The sequence below is a fragment of the Antedon bifida genome, chromosome 4, assembly GCF_963402885.1.
Source record: "Antedon bifida chromosome 4, ecAntBifi1.1, whole genome shotgun sequence".
In the NCBI taxonomy this organism is placed as follows: Eukaryota; Metazoa; Echinodermata; class Crinoidea; order Comatulida; family Antedonidae; genus Antedon; species Antedon bifida.
The window spans coordinates 1,628,784-1,650,865 of record NC_136229.1 but is presented as its reverse complement, the minus strand read 5'-3'; the positions used below and the strand labels follow the sequence as shown (position 1 = coordinate 1,650,865).

Genomic DNA, 22,082 nt, shown 5'->3' with positions numbered 1-22,082 from the left:
TAATTAACGTCATTAAAATTAAGAGAAGACAACATCTTGCATAATTGTCAAAATCAATATTGGATTAAAGCTTTCACATTTTGGTCAAAAATCACAAAGATGTATTTATTATACTGAATATACTGTAAATTTACAATGTAGATATGTACATCAATAGAATCATTTTTTATGCGTTGATATAGTATTGTTTAAAGGTTTACATGGAGAAGACAAGTCAGGGTGGTTGTGGTGTACAATCTGTTCCAATGGGAAATAAATTTTAAGTTAAGAATGTCTTGTTTCGGTTGACTACAAAAGATTGTTGTTGAAGCGTTGAAAGTGAGGCATTCTCAACTTTACTTTACACATCTGTAGTGTACCACAAACCAGACTTTACTAATGATTTGCAGTGATGGATCCAGGATTTTGAAATAGGGGGGCCCAGGGCCTAAAAAAGGGAAATTTTAGGTGCCGAACTGAAATTAGTATCCTAATGCAATTAGCAATATTTGCTGCCACCCTTGAATCCACCTATGATTTGAATATGTAAGTAAATGTTTTTGTACTGTACTTGTAAATGTAATTTAAATAGATTTAATTGGTAAACAGTTGATTGATTGAAATATTAATTTAATTTAAGAATCATTATTTGATTGTCATACCTGAGAATTAAATGTATAGAAATGATTAATCAAAAAATAACTATTATTAACATATTTACAACTGTATAAATTGCATGACAATACAATTAAACGACGACATCCAAGAAGCCTGATAAATAACATTGAATATAATGTAGTGTCTTAGCAACAACTTGATGTTCTTTATCTCTCAGTCTTTAAGAGTTTCTTATGATCAGATTCCGAAACCAAGGCAAAGCTGGTTCAATCCGTTTTGTTCTTCTGTTTTGGTAATAACTTCCAGTAGGCCCAAGTGTTTTTCCGAACATCATGCCATCTACAAGACCATCCAATATTACAAGTTAAAATAACTGGTTCACAATACGGTTGTTCTCTTGTTTTGGCAAACAACATCCAGTAGGCCTAAGAGTTTTTCCAATTGTGATATTATTAGAGGAAGACCATGTCATCTACAAGCCCATTCCATATTACAAGTAAGTTGAAATAACTGGTTCAGTCAGTACTGTTGTTCTTCTGTCTGGCACATAACATCCAGTAAGCCTAAGTTTGTTTTTCCAATTGTGATATTATTAGAGGAACATCAACATATCACAAGAAAGTTCAAATAACTGGTTCAATCAATCAGTACTGTTGTTCTATTGTTTTGGCAAAATAACATCCAGTAAGTGTTTTCCTGTGAAATTTAAGATCACCCTCATAGTAATAGGGAAAAAGCTGTTCTATTTTGACATTGTAGGGGTTTCATTCTTTCCTAGGTACTGCGAGAATTTGCGTGCCCCATATCGTAGGTCATGGGTTGTCTAGACGCCATATTTGAACCATGTTCATCAAGCCGATACACCTATCGTTCTCAGACCACATAATTCCTCTATGTTTTGTTCTTCATCTATTATACTTTACCCTAGTAAAGTAAAGTACTACACAATTTTTTGTAGTTTTAACTGGAAAATTGATACAAAGATCAGAAATTGAAATAAATTAAGAAAATGCAGCAAAACAAGATGTCTTCTTTACAAACAATTCCATTATCTTAAAAAAAATGTTTTTGTTGAGATGTTCTGGATGAATTACTGGTATTTGATGTTTCTTTGTTCAACATGTGTTTTTATCAGCGTGTATTCATAGTTCAAAATTATCATGTGTCCCATACACTGATGTCATCCAACAGTGTGTAAGGTTACATGTGCCAACATTGTACTTTCTCTTTAAAAAAAAAATTGAGTTGAATTTATTTGCCGTCCACCCACCGTGTCTCCGAACCTGCAGACACAGACTCTACACATTTGTCAACATCATATACTAATTTATGTCCTGCACATAAAAATTAATAATAAATTTAAAAGGCACATAATTTTGGAAGTCCTGAATGAGGAAGAAGTATTTGGTTTAGTTGATGCAAATACTGCAAAACTACTGTTTGACGGCGATTCAGCATTACACACATTCCAATCACAACATGAAACACAGCGCTGAAAAAAAAACAAACAATAAATTCATGTTAATATATTTCATTACATAATATATTGTTCTGTGGTATGTTTATTAATAACTATTTTATGCCATTTTGGAGCAGGAATATACACTGATATAGCCATATATAACCATATTTCAAATCAAATTTAAATTCTTTATTGCAACAAAGTAAACATTGTTGAATAGCAATTAATAAATAATTGAAAATACAAGTTCACATTACAACATAAAAAATAATGCTTTTTCATGGTCTATATACAAAAAAAAAATTTTAAATTACACAAACCAAAAGTGGTGTTAGGCTATGAGTGCTAGCTTACCTGGATAAATCGACATTGGCCTATTCTCACTGAGAAGAGAGCTACAACTCGAATTTATAAAAAAATTACGAAACACACCTGTCAGATAATGGTACATTCCAGGTAAGCCAGACACGAAATAGACAAATGTATAGGTAACATGACTTACTTTGACGCCTGGGATGCCTGTATCAACACAGCCCACACTATTCGGTGAACACTCCCCTCCAATATCACACTTCTTGGTGATCGTCACGCTCCCCGTCGCTTCGTCAACGTGATGAGATGAGTGACAAAATTTAGTACCTGAAATGTACAATGAAATCCCTTGATTGAAATATGTGTCACTCTACATAATCAAACATCTTTTCTATAATTTATAATTGTGTTAATAAATTTAAAATACCGTAAGGTATACCACAAGCATAAATAAAGCAGGCTACATTGATATGTAGTTCATTGATTATACACCAGTAATTTTAACTTGCGTTTCAAGACAGTTTCGAAACCAGAGGAAAATGTTTTCACTAAAAGCAGCCTACATATTTTATAAAAACCGAAGAATGTCATGCATCTATTTAAAGCATTCAAACTAGTAATTCTAAAGAGCTAACTATAAAGATGTGTCTCTCTGTAGATAAAACAACATAAATTGTCAACTACTATCCACAGGGCACACCGTTTAAAACTCTCTTTCAGCTGAAGGAAATAGTAAAACTAACTTACCTCTAGGACAGAACATGTCATACGCTTTACTATTACATTCATGATTGCTGGATTTATTATCACACGTGAAACATTTCAGTGCGTTTGGAAATGGTGTACCTACAGAAAAAAATATTAAATAAATTAAGCACTGGAGATATTTGGCAAAATACAGAAGCAGAGCAGCAAAGGACGAAGTATTTAAAAAAAAAATTTAATGAGCTTTTGTGAAATCATAAATATGTATCAATTGTTGGTATGCTATGGTCTATCTATTGACAAAAATGTTGGATTTTATTGTGCAAACACACATACTACAAAAGCAATATACTTTACTTGGCATTTTTCCAAAGACAAAATAATTTATGCAAAAATGCACTGAAATTATGTGAAAATAACAATAACACATAATTTTGCATATATTCATTTAAAAACAGTATTTGAGAGTCGAGATTTACATTTTCTTTAGTATTGTTAGTTTGTAAAGCGTAAACAATAGAAATGTAGAATGGTAGTACAAACAAGATAATAAAACAAACTGTAACTGATTTGTCAGCATTGAAAGAAGCATAACATCATAAATTCAAGATATAAATATATATAAAGTTGAAAGAATTTGTTTATATAACATTTGACATAGAATTTTACGACAAATGTTGTGTATTATGCTACTTGTAACCTTTTAACCTCAAATTGAGATTTAAATATAAAGGTGTACCATACAAAGATCAAAACTATAAATTATTATATTTTTCATACTGTAGGATTTGGGTAATTCACTTTTTTTTCGATCCAATTTTCAGTCTAAGTGGATAACTATTATTATGTTACAATAAAATGGCATATTAAAAAAAAAAATTGTTGCTATTGTAATTTTGCAAATATATAGTACGTTTAGAGAGATTTTGAAACAGGTGACGCGGCAGTGTGCGATGCGCAACTGAGCGCACAATTTACAGTGCGCATGAGGATACAATAATTTCTGCGGACTGTTCAACAGACAACATGATTTGGTCGATTTGGTGTTGCCTGGCGTGCCCCGTCGCTTGTTTTCTAAAGCTCTCTATAGTAAGATATAATTAACTGTATCATATTGTACATATGTTTTTAATAGTTTATATTTTTTTTAACATTGTCATAAAAAGCGTATGTGGGAAAAATGCAGATGTTAAAAGTGCAAGTGTATTGATTATAAATAAAGTATAATATTAATACTACAAATGTTTGAAAGGAAATCAAACTGCATGTTATTGTAAGCATATACAGTAACACATACATAAAAATTTACAACATGGATATTAAACTAAATTAGTAATGCAAGAACTTTACACTCAGCATTCAAATCTAAAGAAATTAGTATTGATTGATATAATCAAATATACTGTACTCACTATCATCATATGAGAGAAGTGTCATGTCCTTGCTGGGGGCAGCAGATGACATCAATAGGGTTATCAAACCCAATAATATCACACACAGACATCTGTTAAGCATCTTGTGTTATAAGGTTTTAAATCTTCAACTATGTCGACTGGCCACAATGCATGCTCTGAAAATGACATAAATTAATGTACAAATGTAAATGGAGATATATCCTAGTAGTGGAAGAATGAGAACATATTTTCTATGATTGATGTACATGTTTATACAAAACATTCAATTCAAAATTTATTTCTCAAAAATAAGAAAATACAATGTAAACTTCAATAACTTATATTTTCACTCTCCCTGCTTATATCATGAAAAAAAGTTACCCCACTACATTCATATAGCTCCATGAATCTAGCATAACTGTTAATTTAAATAGCCAAACTCCCTCGTGAGTTTACGTTCTTTTAATATCATAAACGACATCCATCTTCATTGAAACACGGTGTGTATATCATTTTAGATTAGGAATTATCAGCAGTAGCAGAGTTAATAATTAATAGAGTAAGACAAATGGCACATATAGGATGCAATGTTTTATTCACTTAACCTTTGAAAAACATAACATCACTATAGACTGAACAAATTTGTAGTACTGTAGCATATGTTTTATTCATTTCAATACTGCATTTACAATTTAATACAGTATATAACATTAGTAATTGTATACATTATGTAAAACAGACAATACAGTATAATGACTGCACAGCAGACCCCTACATGAGGACACATTTAGGAGCCAACAGGTGTACCCTTACTAGGGGTATCCCTTCAATAGTAGTTGGTCATAGTGTTAAAACATACATTGTTTCACAGGAGGGGTTGGGCTACTGTAATTAGCAGTATTTCTTCAACAGATTATAAATATTTGGCCTAATATTAATGATAATCTTTAATGTGGATTAAATGGATTATCTAAGATTAGTTAAGTACATGTACTGGTCTAGCCATCCAGCTAATCTGCAAGTTTGGAATGTATCAATAATGTGCAAGTAGGATTAAGATAAAGAATAAGTGTGGGATTAACATGTATTAATTAAATTATTTAAAACTAGTATAGTAATAAGTGTAAGAAATACAAAATGAGCAAACTAGATAGAAAAGGCAGCTAAGATAATCCAAAAGCTATACATATGAACATTCCAGACAATCTTTAACACATCCAGAAACACCTTCTTTATGGAACAACCATCTGAACATTTTTAATTAAAATTACTTTTTTGGATCTTTAATTTGTAGGGCCTCGATAAAGCGGTTTTATAGCAATGTCCTTAAAACCAGCTCAATAAATGTCACCGATCAGGGTTTATGGAGTGAATTGAGATGTACTATGTAGGCCTAGTTCATTAATTTCGCCTGTAGATGAAATAGCTTACAGTATTTGTTTGTTTTTTAAATCCTGTATTACTTTGTTAATGTTATTTTTTATATTTTGTACATAATTTAGTTTAAGTTTCCTTGTAAATAGGCCTATTGTTAAATAATTTTTTTCTTTAACTTTTATTTTACTTACTCTGGACGCCACTGTTTCAAAAGTGTGGCTACCAAATGAATTATTTTTAGCAACAATATGGTAAAATTATATTCAAAAGTTTTATCAAACTATGCTTAAAATTAAGTAAGCCAATGCATGTTTGGTTGCTTACCAAGTAACACTCACAGATTAATAACTTTAAATATGTAATATTGTAAACCTTCAGAATTTTGTAAACAATTTTTTTTGCTCTTTTCTGCCAGTTGTTCTCATTTGTAAGACTTTCATAATTCCTACTGGATCATTTCATTAGGCCACTGTCTCGTATTGATGAGGTTTGACATTTCTCCAGGGTGTGTGCCTGTTGTTGACATCTCCCCAGGGGGTGTGTATTGTTGACGTCTCCCCAGGGTGTATAATTAGAATGACCATAGGTCACCAGACCGACTGTCACCTGTTTGACCGTCTGGAGGGAACTATCAAAGTTTTTTTTTATTCTTTGCAAATATCTTCACATTTAAAGTATGTTTTATTAAATTACGACAAAATCGGGCCTACACAGTACATGCAGATTTAAAATGGCAACTTTATATTTATAGAATAATTATATAGAACTACTGTACTCTTTTAAAAGTTGGCTGTATGATAATAATTACAGCAAATTAAAGTATTTATTTGAAAAGAACTGTAACTTCTAGATTCTTCTAACCTTGTCATAGACCACCGTATGCTTTTAAAATCCTATCAGCCTTCCATCACATACTATAACCAAGATCATTAAAACCTATGATATAATTAATTACATTTGAGTTTAATTTTGAGCCACCATCAAGTCTGGCTTGAGAACAAGTTTGTAAAGGTTAGCAAGCCGCACACCTTTCTGTGTGGTGAGCCTACCGCCTGCCTCGGGGTAACAACGGATGATTTGGTTAGATTTTATTTACCTTAAACAATATTTATGTTATGGTACAGAACCTTGCAATGAAAACCACTAAGAACACTGTCTCCAAATCACATTTAAAATAGAAAAATGAACAATCAAAATATTGTACACTCAATAGAGAAAATGATAAAATATTATTAAGTAAAGTATTCAATCAACTTTTATGCTGCAGGCCCTAACACACCCCTGGTTGTACTAATGCACCCCTAGTCGTACTAATGCATCCCTGGTTGTACTAATGCACCCCTGGTTGTACTAATACACCCCTGGTTGTACTAATGCACCCCTGGTTTAATAGGACTACTAATGCAGTACAGTAAAGGACCAAACATGGGACTGACAGACAAACCAACCTTTTATAGTAGATGTCTCTAAATTTACAGAAATATCTTTAATATTGCTGAAACATGTGAAAAGGATTAGCGATACAAAACTTAAAGGTCAGCTTATTCAACACAACATTTTGTAGAGTGTTGCAATTTGTTATATTAAATTGATTTCAAATAAAAACATGAATTACATAATGGCAATAATGCCATTAATAATATGCAGAATTTTTTTCAAAAAAAAATACCTGAAATGCAGAACAGTTATTTGCAATGTGTGAGAGCAGAAATTTCTTGAATGAAGCAAATGAGATGAGATCAGGGACGTGTTTACCAAACTAATCCGATGAAATGAAATGATAAATTTGAACTTAAATCTGATTATTATAAGGCCATCAGATTCATTTGCTTTTGTTTATTATCAACCAATCAGAACGCAGGTCTCATGGGAGTATGTTAACACCTCCATGTTTGATCAATAACATTGCAAATTGTGAATAAACAATCTTTAGAAATACAGCTAGCATCAAACAGGGTTATGTAAGCATTGTTTGTATTATGGTTTCTGATGTAGGTGCAATTGGGAAGCTACAGTTATCAAGATATAATATGTAGGCCTACAGTTTACACAAAGTTAAATTTATTTTTTTTGGCCAGTTTTAATTTTTTATAATGTTCAATCAAATGAATTTGAAATTTAGCAAGCTTTTGACATGTTTGTAATAGTTTTTATTAATTTTAATCTTAACTTTTTATCATTCTGTAATAAATCAAAATCAAAGAAAATTGAATTGATTTTTACAAAATTGCATGAAACATCATGATAAAAAAAACTATAAATTACATCATAAAATAAATATTAAGAAAAAATATTGCATAGATAAAAAAAATTAACAAATCATTTTGACAATTGTGTACTGTATATCACTATATAATACTAGGCCTATTATAGTTTAAATAATTGCAACCAATAACAATAATATACCACATTTCTATAGAGCCCTTTTCATAAATATTCATACTCAAAGGCGTTTTACATAGCACATTATTACCCTGGTAATTTTTTTAATCAAACACATATGGAAACATACTCCCATAATGCAGCTAGTAATCAGCGCAAAGTTGTGTCTTGATCTAACCAGGTACCCATTTTATACACCAATAAAGATTGCTTATAAACCAGTGGAAACATTTAAAAAACAGGATTAGTAAATGAGCAAACATGGCTATAACGTTGAATATGATTAAGCACAGCGGCCTAAAAACTACATCAAAAAAGTTAAATATTTTACCTTAGTAACCCAGGTATGAATTACATGGACACTATCAACAGCATTGACATTCTACCTTCTTATTATTATCTTATAACAAAGGATTTTTAAATGTCATATTGGACCTTGGTATAATTGCAACCAAATCGGTGGCTGATAACCAATGATTATTTGTCATAAACAAATTCAACTATAATATTTCAAACATAACATACAAACACTGATTTCATGTGGATTAATTTCGGTCACCCTCACACATTGTTGTTGTTGGTAGGCTTAGCTTTCTGGGAAATACTAACAATTTGGGTTTTTAATCATGAGGTGCATGGTTTAAATTCATTATTATTAAATGTACTAATGTACTAAAATAATTTTTCCCACTTTTATTATGTCTTGCCTCTTTTAGTAGTAAGGGATGTTCACATCACTGTTGATGGCTTTTATGCTGCTCTTGGATCTTCCTAGCAACTACTATTTAAACCTGTTTGATATGCTTGTATTGTTTTTCCTGAATAAACCTAAATTAGTGAGAAGTACATCAAGTAACCAAGATATATATTTTATGTTCTAAGCCAGTTTGCCAACTCAATTCTTAATATCTTGTATTACTTAACTTATTTGTACATCAAAGACCTTGTGGATAGGGCAGTACTACATCTAGCTTGCCTTTGATGTGAGTATGAACAATTAAATTACAAACTTCAAAGAAGCAGCCACCATTGTGGTGTTTTAGACCACACCCATACTGAGGGCTGGGTAGGGTGTGGCCAAGCAGTCAATATGATGGTACTGTACATGCTGGCTTCATTGTCCTCATTATAACGTATATAGACTTACTGTTTAGTAGTGCAGATAAATAACATCTTAAATGTTTTAAACAAAATTAATTTTGATTTTTTATGGTTTTAATTAATGTTCTTTAGATAATTCCTATTCTATTTTCCTTTTTTGTGGGAATTTCACTCAACTTTATTTCTTAGATAAATACAAATATTTAAAAGGATATTTTGGAAATTATGACTGTATAAAAATGTAAATAAAACTACTCCATTCAGGGGCGGATACAAGGTAGCAAAAATAAAATTACTAAATTGAACCTACTTTTTGATACCTATTTTTAACTGACTTAATAAAACTGTATGTTGGATTATCCCCTGCCATTATAATATAATACATAAGTAGATCATTCATTATTATAGAGGCTTAGGTAACCCAGAAATTCCAAAAAATTCCGGTTTCATGTAATAAACAACACTTACTAAGCTTAACTATTCAAACATGACAGACACATATCTCTGGTGTCAATTATTATTTTTGGGTAATTTTAGCGTCAAAGTCATTTTCAGCTTGACTGAATGTTGATCTAAAACCAGTTGAGTTATTATTCTTTACCAAATATATGATCGCCTTTATTGTCAAAATAACAAAGCCATTTAACTGTTACTCTACCTGTACTTAAAAAATAAATTCAATTGACATATTGTCCAATATTTTTATTACATTGAATTAATGTATTTTGAAGACAGTAGTCTTCGCCTGCATTGTGAATCTACGTAACTTTATATTTGAGGTTATGGTTGCTAGTTTTTTACTTCTTGTATTGATCTTCTTTCCCTTAGGGCATAGTTTAGCAGAACGAGAACAATAAAAAGCAAATAATTATTATATTTAAATGACGATTGTTGGTTAATGATGTCAATGACACAGTGTACTTTGGTATAGTCTGTAAAAAGCCACCACTGTAAAATGAATGAACTATGAATAGGTTCCATGCGGCAGCCATCAATGAATCAAAAATGCCTTTGTTGCTAAAAAATACTGCTTGAGTGAAAAGTCCAAGTAAATCTTATTACAGTTTATCCTATACTCTGCAGTACAGTAATTTCAATGGTTTTGAGTCAATTCAAACAATCTATATTACTGCAGCATGGAAATGAACTGTCCACCCTACCATATAATGCCAAGGCTTAGAAAAATGAGCTCCTAACAGCCCATTCCCCTACGTTCAGAAAAAAATATGGGACAACTCGTCTTTACCACCATAATACATACATACTATATATGAGTACTTTAGTTAGTAGAAAAGCTGTGGAATTGATTGAAATAAATAAGGGAAGACCAACCTATAGAAATATAGCACAATGAACACTTTATCAGCTCATTCCCCTATGTTAAGTCTCACCTTTGGGACTCGTCTTTACCACCATAATACATACAAACTATTTTTTGTTGTTGCTATAAGTAACAGTACTTTAGTTAGTAGAAAACTGTTGGTTGTGGCAACCGGTGGAATTGAAATAAATAAGAGAAAACCTACCTATATATTATTTGCTAAACAAGAGTAGTATAATATTAGCCAGGTGAATATGGCCTACCAAGCTCACCTATGGTATTTGCTACTATTGACAATTGCAATCATTTTTATTTATAGGCCTTGTGTAAATGTGTAGAACTATAATCTAATCGAGCATGAAGTATAATTAATTTCCAGAACCATGAATCAAAGTCACCTATGTGCCTACGTGCATTCGTGTTATTGATGTCAGGCTTGTTTCCATATGCCACTATGTTATACCACATCAAACGGAATCTTACAAAAACACTCTGAATGATGAATGGTGTTGAAACGACATCACACTCCCGAAAAATGTAGAGATAACTCACACTCTAAGATGATGGACTTATTAGCGATTAAAAAAGGCTATATTTGAACAAAGTCTTGCAGGGTAATCCGTCATTAACTGGTTTAGTATACCTATATCAACATTTGGTCCTTTCTGTCGCTAATAATAGACATTTCAAAACGTTTGGTGATACAGTATTAATGATAAAATTCAATGTGTTAAGCTCTGTCTACACAGTTATGAAACTTTATGTGACAAAAAAATGTCACCATATATAAATATAATGATGTCATATCACTACCATATTTGGGGATATCACTACCATATTTGGGGATATCACTACCATATTTGGGTACATAACATTTTTTGTCACATAAAATTTGATAGTGTAGACAGAGATTTATGATAAAAACTAGAAAATTTATGAGAGAAAGAAAGTAGGGTCACTCAAACTGGACATTCTTTGATGTATGTAAGTTTTTTACTTTGTATACAACCACTTCAGATAATGCTGTTTTGAATGTGACAGAATGTACTACAAGACCACACATTGATGAAGAGACAATTGTTACTGTATTGATGTATTTAAGCACCATCTCTAAGAAACATCATGGCAGTCTCAAAGGTTCATATTTTCCACATTACTTATCAAGTTTGTTGACACTTTCTGCCATGCAATGCATATATCCTGTGATCTTAAAGCTCTGTCCACACTATCCAACTAGTTTGACAAAAAATGTGATGTGCCCATATATGGACATGATGATGTCATATCACTACCATATTTAAGCATATCACTACCATATTTGGGCACATCACATTTTTTTGTCAAACTACTTTAGATAGACAGAGCTACAGTATGACAAACAATAGCATTAGTGGAAAGGGTACACAGTTTGCAATTGACTTTAGGAATTTAGCCCACATCATTGGAACCCTAAAATGACTACCACCACTAATGGGTCATTAAAGTCTCATAACCCCAATATTACAGCCCCATATGTCATCATCAATAAAAACAAATTGTACTTTAATCTCCTCTGAAGTGGTATCTTGGGGGCTTTTGGGAATCGCCTAGTTAAAAAGAAAATGAAGGCTTAATAGCATGAAGGAGCCAGGGTGGGTTAAGGGTGGAAGAAGTGTGGTATATCAACTGGTATGTAGGCCTAGGCCAATCTTTAAATTTATTCAGTTGTTGTGAAGGAGAAGAAGGCATATCCAAATCAATCAAAAAACCATTAAAAGTAGTTAAGTGGTTTGGGTGACTGTGGTTAAGCTAGGCCACTGGGTACTTTTAATTCCTCTTGGTAGGTAGGGAGAGGTTGTCACAGATGGGATTGTACATTTGTCAGTGACAGTTTTGGGCATTTTTAAATCAATCAAAGGGCTATTAGAACAACTTAGTGTATGTTCAGACTCACAGGATCGTTAGCGTAATTAAATATACCCCTCTGCTAGTAGAGATATAGTAATGCCGGCGGTGAGGTGCCTAATGCTAATCCGCGGCGTATTTCAGACACAAATTTTACAAAACTCTACCGTAACGCAGTGAGTCTGAACATAACCTTAGCAATTTTTGTAGTATATTCTAAAACTGCATATTTGAGATGTACAGATTGGCAAGAATTTGACTTGACTGATTCACAGGCAATAATTCGGAAGATCATTCATTCACTTGCGATTGTCAAATTACTTACTCTGCATATACAGTACATTATTACAACTCCATGATTATACATTTGGAAAACAGGTTTAGGAAACAACCAAGTCAGAACACTGGACCCCCTTGTATCAGTCCATATATTAAGTTTATAGAACAATATTGAAATAGTCAGACACAAACCCAATTACAAGCAAGATTTACGACACAAACCAATCTCAAATTCTGTACCTGAGAATTCAACCATAAATAAAGAATGGAACTATGTAAATCAACTGACATTGTTTTAACCTCAGAAATAAATATTTAACTCACTTTACATTCAGGTCTGGTATGTAGGCTACTTTTGCAGGTTCGTTGAGGGATATCCCAAGCTTTCCCAAGTGGTACAGTACATGCAAATATTACATTTTTACTCCCCGTGTTTTAGAAGTTATCAACAAACATTTTCTTAAATTATTTTTACAAATAATTATTTAAAATAACTAATTTTCAGTAAGTACAGGACATCTTATATAATGTTTACTCATTTTTACATTATGGTAAAGACATTTCCAAAAATCATATGTACCGTATTCATCAGATAAAGACATTATACAGCTTGTCAGAAGACTGTTGAGAATGGAAGCCTGGGGATTTGGGGGAGGTGGAAGAAAAGGAAATAATGACATTTTCGTTCTAAAGTTCTGTCTACACTACTGTATCAAACTAGTTTGCCAAAAAAAAGTGTGAGTTTGATAGTGTAGACAAAGCTTAACATTTGTTATCCAAGGCCATTCAGACATAACCACAAAGGTATTGACAAAAAAGGAACATATTTAAAGAAAACAGGGTCCAACCCTCCCCTGCCTTAGGTTTTCCTTTACCTTAAACTTTCGCTTAATAAACTTAGTTTCTCACTCTACAGGTCTAGTAGTAGTATGTGTAACAGTCAAATAACACAGTCACTTTGGAAAAAAAAAAAAAAACATCAATCATATAAACCTAAAAATAGTAAAAAATGTAAGTTGGAACCAAAATGATTTGGATATGAATGAAAGTGACAATAACAACACCACCTGTTTGGCAGTTCTCATTTATAATACTGTTATATGATCAACAAGATGAAAGACAAACCTATAATTGTAACTGTAGCACAGAGCTTGTAACCAAAACACAAAAGCAGGTCAGCTGGTTAAGCACCCTATGCTGCATATAACAGTACATGGCTTGGTTCAAATCCCATGCCAATTCAAAATCATTGGAAGTATGCAAAGGGCCGCATTGAATATCTCGGCCTCAGTGGCAGATCCTACTCCGCCATTTTTTTTTGTATTAATGACAATTTACTTCATAACATTGGGTAATTTTCTCAGAATGACAGGGCCTAAACATTTTTAAATGAAGTATCTTTTTCCTTGAAATTTCAGCTGGAATTTTAGGTTGTGAGTGGAGAGAAGAAAACCAACATCCCCACCCCCCCTTCGTGTCCCAATCCATCCCACTACTGTAGCCCATGGCCATAATTATTTCCCTTCTATCTGTCCCTCACTTTAGATAAGAAAAATATCCTTGGTGAAACTGTACTTTATTAAAGATCACGTTGAACTTGAAAACATTGCAGATGTAGACAAAACATAATTACGCTCACTATATGACAGAGACAAGACTGGACGTTAATCTACAAACAGTTACAAACATCAGTTGGAAAAACCTTCAAAAAGTTTCTACAAGCCGATAAAAACCAACAAGACACCAATTTGTATACCTACAAAATATGTCGCTAATTTACAACATGCTAGGATAACATTACACTTGTTACGACCCCGCACGATTTGATATGCAAACCATTTGTACTAATCAACCTCCTGCTTGTAAAAACACCATTGGATATCCTGGTACTAGGGGAGGTGTGTGTGGACAGTATGGGATGCCAACTGTGTCAATGTAACTAACAGTTTTTGGTCCAGCATGGTGTATTTCAATCTAAAAGATTAAATTCCTACCTTCAAAGTATGTTTAATAGTAAGTTACTAACGATGTTACAGGGGTTACCCTGCTTCTAACCCTCAAGAATAAAAGATTGAACAACAGCAAAAGGTAGCCTAGTCTTAATATGAATACTTCACTCTAAATCAGAGTGCCTCAAATCAGGAAAAACCTCATTTACCCTTCATTCATGTACTACAGTATCAATTTGCACCGTATTCAAGATTTGATGTTTTTTTCAAGAGGGGCTTATAGGCATAGCCTAGCCTTCGACTGCGGATCAAGCAAATGCTGAGCTCCGGAAACAAGTAAACAAGTAAGTAATACGTATTAATATCACAGCATATTTATCATATTTATTAAAATTTTACATTTTTAAATAGGAACATTTCACTAAATATCAGTTCCTCAGAAACCATTTTTAGAAAACAAAGCTATTCAACTGACGTTTATTGATCATTTCAAATGCATAAAAGAAATGGACAACATACTGTAGAGGCTGAGCTCTACACAAACTCAATAAAACCTACCAAACTAAACAAAGCATTTGACAACCACACACGGTGAAAAAAAAAGTGTATTTACAAAATGCGCCACCACCCCCAAGGGAAGGCGAGGCAACAGGGGTCTACGGGGATTTGGCAAAAATAATACAGCAACAAAGAAACGCAAACTATGATTACTTGATGACGTCTGATTATCATGAAATATTTGTAAGCCTCGAGTAAAGTAAACAAGTTGTTAATTTACTTGCTGTAAAATTTGATGAAGACATATTATTATAGGAACTACGCTTTAATTGAAAATACTTCTTCTTAAAATTTGTAGGGTAAACAAATAATCAATGTAAATTGATAAAAATAGACACTAATAGTATTTGTTCAAATGTTGTTTATACAGTTATTTAAATATTATTGCTTGCACACATTTTAAATTTTTATTGATAAATTATTAAGCTTGGGGTGTACTTAAGCAACTTTCCCATGGTTCTGAGTGCTGTTGGAGTCCATGTTGGTTTAGGAGCTATTTTTGGTCTTATTGATAAATTCGTAATTAGTTTGAAAACTCAAACAAGTTAGGGAAATAATAGTATAGTATATTTACATTTGTCTTGATTTGAATTTTCAACTTAGCCGAACCATCTTTGGACACCAACAACTTACATTTCTCTTCAATGATATCTATATTTTAAAAAAAATGACATTAGTAAATGTAGTCTACAAATTATATTAATTAATAAACATACTTATAAATCATTATTACATAAATATTAATAAAATGCAATTTAAGTCTCTTCTTAAATAAACTGCCTTCAAGTTCAAAATACTTTTGGTCTTATAGCGTTGTGAGGCAGCATGTTAAGAGCACTTATTCTGAATAAATATTATTATTTTAAAAAAAATTGAAAAGGAAGAAAAATACTTACATTTAGCGTCGCTCTTGATGTTACAACTTAAATCCAGGTTATGTTGGTAAACGATAAAATGTAATTGTTCCAATGACAACTTGCTCCTTGGCCTCTATGAAATGTTTCGGATTCTTTACAGGTAGTAAAAAGTGACTATTCCCTGGATATGATGCGTAAGTAGGACTTTACTCCAATACACTCATGTGCACTCTGCAAGAGAAAGCAAGTAAATGATTATAAAAACCAGAGTACAGTAACATTCACAAAAGGCAGTGGATTCAACCATTATTTCACAGGGGTGATGGTTTAATCATACAGATGATGTTTCTCTATTGTACAAAACACTATTTGATATGGTTGTAAGACCGGCAAAGTTTGTGCATTTTGACAAAATGGTATCAGGAATTTTTAAACAAAATCATAATTTGTAGATCAAATTACAAATATTAATATACAGTATCTTTTGATGACAATTCATGTAGGGAATTACTTGACACCAATGTGGAGCTAATTGATGATACCATGCTGTGCTAAGTATTCCAGCTCACTTTAAGCACAAGTGAAACGCACTCTTACGATATTGATACTTTGAAAAATATCTTGTCAAAGTTAAGTATGTGGATTTTTGCTTTAAGTACTACATAACTTCATCAACTTTGAAAGTGGTCATTGTATTATCAAGTGTAGCATAACAGATGACAGATACAGGATTTTGAAATAGAGGGGTAGGGGTGGGGGTGGGTGGGGGGGGGGGGATTTTCCTGGTCCTAAAAATTGTAAAATTAAGTCTTGAGCTTACCTAATGTCCTATCTTTTGCAATATATTTTTTTTCAAAATTTAGGGGAGGGGGACTCGGCCGGTTGGGATACAATTCAGTACTGTATATCAATTTATTTATTACGGTATTATTAAATAAGCAATAATGTATTAATAATGGTGATGGGTACATATATAGCCTCTGGGGTTGGTCTTTGTAAGGATTGACCACCAAGTAAATACAGCTTTACATTATGGTGAACTGTTTGTACAACAAAAACTGACCATACCTATCACGCATTATCAATATCAATTTCATGAATTTGTTGTACAACACCCCCATGTACCCCAGATAATCAGCCTTCCTACTTAGTGTATGCATGGAGTTGGTGTATGTTAGTTGCCTCAATGTAGGCCTACATATACAGTAGGGTGACTGTCCATAAACGTTTATGACATGATTACAAAGATTCAAGGAATGTACTCATTGACACACCAATCTCGCTGAAAGCATTTAAGATTTCTACCACATCCCACCTCCAAACAATCCTAATAAGTGGGACTCTATCATGAATGGGAGATGTAGTTAATTGAAAAATAATGATAATGATATGAAAATAAACATTAAACTGCCAAGGCTACAAAAGTCTATTTAAATGATTTCAAAATAAAATACTAGCTGAATACACAAATAAAAGGACAGCTGCAATCTATGAATTCAATTTATTTCTTCCTCACTTAAAATCAATTATTCACAAGTTTGTCTGCTAATTGGATGTTGAGGAAGACTAATTAAAAAATACTCTTGACAATATACAATACAGTATTGCTACTGTATTCAAATATGTGGGGCAAGGAAAAGGAGGAAAACAGTAATTAGAAAATCTATACCAGGAATAATACAGTATAAATTATATATTTATGTACATCTTTAAAAAATAGATACATTAATTTCCTGGTACAAACTGAGTAGGGGTAGATGAAAGGAGTATCGCCCGACCACTTTTTTACAAATAAAAATAATGTAGTAATATAAATTTATAATTACCATGACATTCAATATTACAATTTTTTATTACTGGTATATGTATTTATAAATAAAAAGAGTAAGGCTATTTTAAAGAAATATGCGAAATTTTCAATAGTCACGCACCTAATGCGTGAGACTTGGAAGGTATGAATCATTAATGTACTTTCTATTCTTTTGTTTAAATTTTGATTATATTGATAATTATATTTATAGCCTTTCTCTCGGTATTATCAATTCTTTCGTTTGGTATTTAGTACTTATAAGCCTTAATCGTTTATACATACATTTTCTGACTATTAAATCTCTAAGAATATCATGACTGTAATACAATATCAATAGAGCTTTTAAAACTGCCTTGATTTCAATGTTTATGCAAAGATTATAAATTCTCAGATTATAACTAATAAGTTAAAGCAACACTTTTCATCAACAGAAATTAAACTTAAGTCACATACTATAGGGCATTATCCTGCTATATATAATCCATGCTTTAAGCAACTAAGTACAGTACTTAAGAACCTAATTAGCTATTTTATACTCTAGTGAATTTACTTAATACTTTCAGCTCATGGTTCAAATCACTGCTAGCACAAAGTGATATACATGGGCCTGAATAATTGAAAAGGTGTTAAATTATGAAATAGACCGGAATTTTGCGAAAATATTAAGACCTTTTATGCCAATCATTTAAGACAGTGACCTTATTAAAATAACCTGGAATACCCTCATTATGCCCAACAGTACTTGCATTTGTTTATTGTTTTTGGAAACTCACAAATCAATTAGTAGCTGATACAGGAAATCTTCAGCATCACTTTACTACATGAAACTAGTGGCATATCATCATATAGACTTGCCCCAAGTCTGTATTCATTGTCTTTTTTTTTTATTTATCTGTTTTTATTTCGATTTTTGTCTGAAAATACAATCCAAAATCAAGTAGTATATGTATGAAACGCCATATGTGCCAAAATATTTATCTTTTTACTAATATTAAGACAAAACTCCATCTGGAACCCAGACTAATCATCATACTATGGTATTTTGAAATAATGGGAGAGGTGAGGAAGGTTGGTGGTGCAGATGAATTATTGGAAATTTATAAAACTGCTGAACTTACCTAATGCCCTATATTTTACAAAAGGTTCAATGGGAGGTGTCTCTTTTCATACCTCCACAATTTACTGGTTCATCAGAACTTTTTATTATTTATATATTGTAAAGTTTTCAATTTCAAGTTCCAGCAATATTTAAAAACAGCATTGTTGTACTGCTAAAGAAATTCAACATTTAATCAATTTAACTTATCAAAGAGTGCCTTTGTAAGAGTTATATAAACACACAAAAGTGTCTCTATTTGATAACTAATTTCCGTTTAATTCAATTTAGCAAATGAGCATCACGACTTCCAATTTAAGATATTCATTGTGAAAAAGAAAAACAAATCAATTCACATTCAAAAAAAATCAGCTAATTAAAAATACACACAAAATAAAAGATATTACAGGCCAGGGAAAATAAATATTTTGTTGGGGTTCCAGTTTGAGAGAAAACATGAAATGCAATGAACTGAAAAGTCAGAGAAGAATGAGGACAATTAACTTTCCAAATGATCTATAATAATAAAAAAATAAAAGTTAATTTTCACTTTAAAAAGTACAAATTCCAAAGGTAAAGTTCAAGATCAAATGTTATTATAATAACTTCAAGGTTAATACTGTCATGGCTACCATTAAAATATTCTATGGTTTCTTAGGACATAAAATTTAATTGGATAGTTTATGAGGTTTTAAAGAATTTTATACAGAATTAATTTGTGAGTTCAGCTTTATAATATGACACTAGGAAATATTGAATCAGAAATAATTATACATGTTGTATGGATATAAAATAATGCCAATAAAAGTATAACCTATCTTCTTTTTTCTTCAAGAGAATGAAAGCATTATGAAACAGTTACCATGTGGTAGCTTATATTTTACTACAAGAAAAAATGCGTATTTGGAAACTTGGACTTGGTATGCGCACATCCCAAAGCACGTCTGAGAAAAAGAGAGTCTATGAAAACATTTTCTGATAAATATTAAGATGCATGTAGATGGTAGTTATGGTGAGATGAGCAGTGTTTTTTGTAAGAAATATTTCTTGTTTATTCTTTATTTCAAAACTGAAACTGTGGCTTGCTCATAGCTCACATCTAATTTTTGTGGGTGATTTGAGGTTGCAAATTAAAAAAAATGAAGTTGTGAAGTCTAACCATTTTTAGATATTTCTATTTTTAAATATATAAAATTAAAATGATAAAATCATAAAATATTTGAATATTGAAATTTCTTTTTTTATCAAACCAATGGTAAAATACAAATTTAGATGGTAAATACAGACAGTTTATTAGTTTCTTTTTAAAAGTGAAATATTGAAAATTCGTAAATTTTGGTGATTTAGAGATAAAAAAGTGTCTGTCTTGTCCATCATCCATCCACTGGACAATGAATTCTGTATTGTATTCTAATTCTTTCTATCTACTTCACCACACAATAACCTGATTTGAGGCCTGTTGTCTGGCGGTACCAGCACCCTGTAAGCTGTTGGGAACAATGGTAAGATCGAGGACCCTAGCAAGAGTAGAATACAGTGCAAATATAATATAGAGACTTGTATAAACATTATATCATCCTTTAGATTGTTAACAACAATGGTAAGTGATGGATCTTGTTATTCACAATATACAAAGTAAACATTCATGTAACGCATACAATGGTTGGTAAGGGCTATGTTACTTAAAATGAACAAAATAATGTGAAGGATATTGTGCAATGTAAAAAATAGACTAACATAGGCTGCACATATATATAAAAGTAATTCATGATAAAATTTTTCTTTACTGCATTAAAAATTAATTTAAGTCTGTAGTGTAGTATTTTCACCATTTTTTTATTTGTTTATAAAAAGTATAAAATGTTTTATATAATAAGCTATAATCTTTCCGATATGTGAACGCTTGGACTTCGCAATTAAACCAAGTTTACAGAGAGGTACCATTTTCCTTACGTTATTTTTTAGAAATTTTACATTGTATTTTCTTCAAATAAATGTGTTCAATATTTTATCTTCTTGAATATGTTGATTTAATAGCTTGATTTATTAAGACATTTAACTTGTGATGCATTTAAACACGCTTTATGCACAGCATATTTTAATATATTTGCAGGTATATTAACGACATTTACAACAAGCTAATGTATTGATTTGTTTATCAATTATTATTAGTTATTTCAAAAATACCTCCAAAGGGAGAAGCAGTACATAAACAGTACATACATTTACAAAATACATAAATTGTTAATATTACACATATGATTATTTTAAAATACTTCAATTATCCATGCTTTAATGTATAGGCTACAATAAAAAAAATCTTCAAAAAAAAAAAAATATACATACAAATCTGTAGAAGTAGCCTACCTTTGGTATTTGCGGATTCCAATGATTTAAGTAATGAGCATAAAAAAACTACCTCAAAAGGAACGTTTGTGTGGAACATATCAAGGCTAACAATAACCTACAAATGGCAGTCAACCTCACGTTCACAAACACTGGGTGATCACATGTTCCGGATTGTTCATTGTCATTGGCCTGGGAAACAACACTGTGTAGTTTGTATTTACTTAAGTGATAAATGTTTGTAACAAGCATTTACTGAGTGTTGGGTGTTGTGTTAAATCTTACATGCGATTATAACACCCTAAGGCACACATAGTGTACTACCAACAGTATGTACTTTGAGGTTATAGTACTTTGTACTGTACTTAAGTACCAGGTAAAGGCCATTCTAGTTGGCCCGGTAGTCTAACATACAAAAACAGTACAATACATGCATTGTAATTTAATTATGTTGTGATGATAACGTCTGGTGTATAATAGTTCTAACTTTCGTATGTCTTATGTATTATAATTTAAGAATAATCTACCATTTACAAAGAAAATACAGACTTTTAAAAAAATGTGTAACAGTACAATTATGCATTGTAATTCAATTACGTTGTGATGATAACGCCTGGTCTATAATAGTTCTTTACTATGTCTTATGTATTAT

General features: G+C 31.7%; 2 protein-coding genes across 2 annotated transcripts in view; both read right to left on the bottom strand.

The window, feature by feature from the left end:
• The window catches only part of LOC144841196 (protein nucleotidyltransferase YdiU-like), a 115,754-nt gene that overhangs the window by 62,611 nt on the left and 31,061 nt on the right, over positions 1 to 22,082 (bottom strand). The gene's annotated exons all lie outside the window — the stretch shown is intronic.
• LOC144841216 (ly6/PLAUR domain-containing protein 6-like) lies at positions 982 to 21,528 on the bottom strand. The gene is made up of 7 exons (XM_078697473.1): positions 21,452 to 21,528; positions 16,218 to 16,409; positions 15,896 to 15,972; positions 4,489 to 4,646; positions 3,119 to 3,217; positions 2,562 to 2,698; positions 982 to 2,089 (listed from the first exon to the last, which is right to left on the bottom strand). Exons 4-7 carry the CDS (start codon positions 4,589 to 4,591, stop codon positions 1,925 to 1,927), a joined length of 504 nt encoding a protein of 167 aa, XP_078553599.1. The 5' UTR covers positions 4,592 to 4,646; positions 15,896 to 15,972; positions 16,218 to 16,409; positions 21,452 to 21,528; the 3' UTR covers positions 982 to 1,924.

Excerpts from the sequence above, each read along its gene's own strand:
- LOC144841216 (XM_078697473.1), bottom strand. The coding sequence starts at position 4,591 with ATGCTTAACAGATGTCTGTGTGTGATATTATTGGGTTTGATAACCCTA. Across the intron at positions 3,218-4,488 it reads ACTTCTCTCATATGATGATA|GTACACCATTTCCAAACGCA; the intron begins GTGAGTACAGTA and ends TTTTTTCTGTAG. Across the intron at positions 2,090-2,561 it reads CAGGCATCCCAGGCGTCAAA|CGCTGTGTTTCATGTTGTGA; the intron begins GTAAGTCATGTT and ends TTTTTTTTTCAG.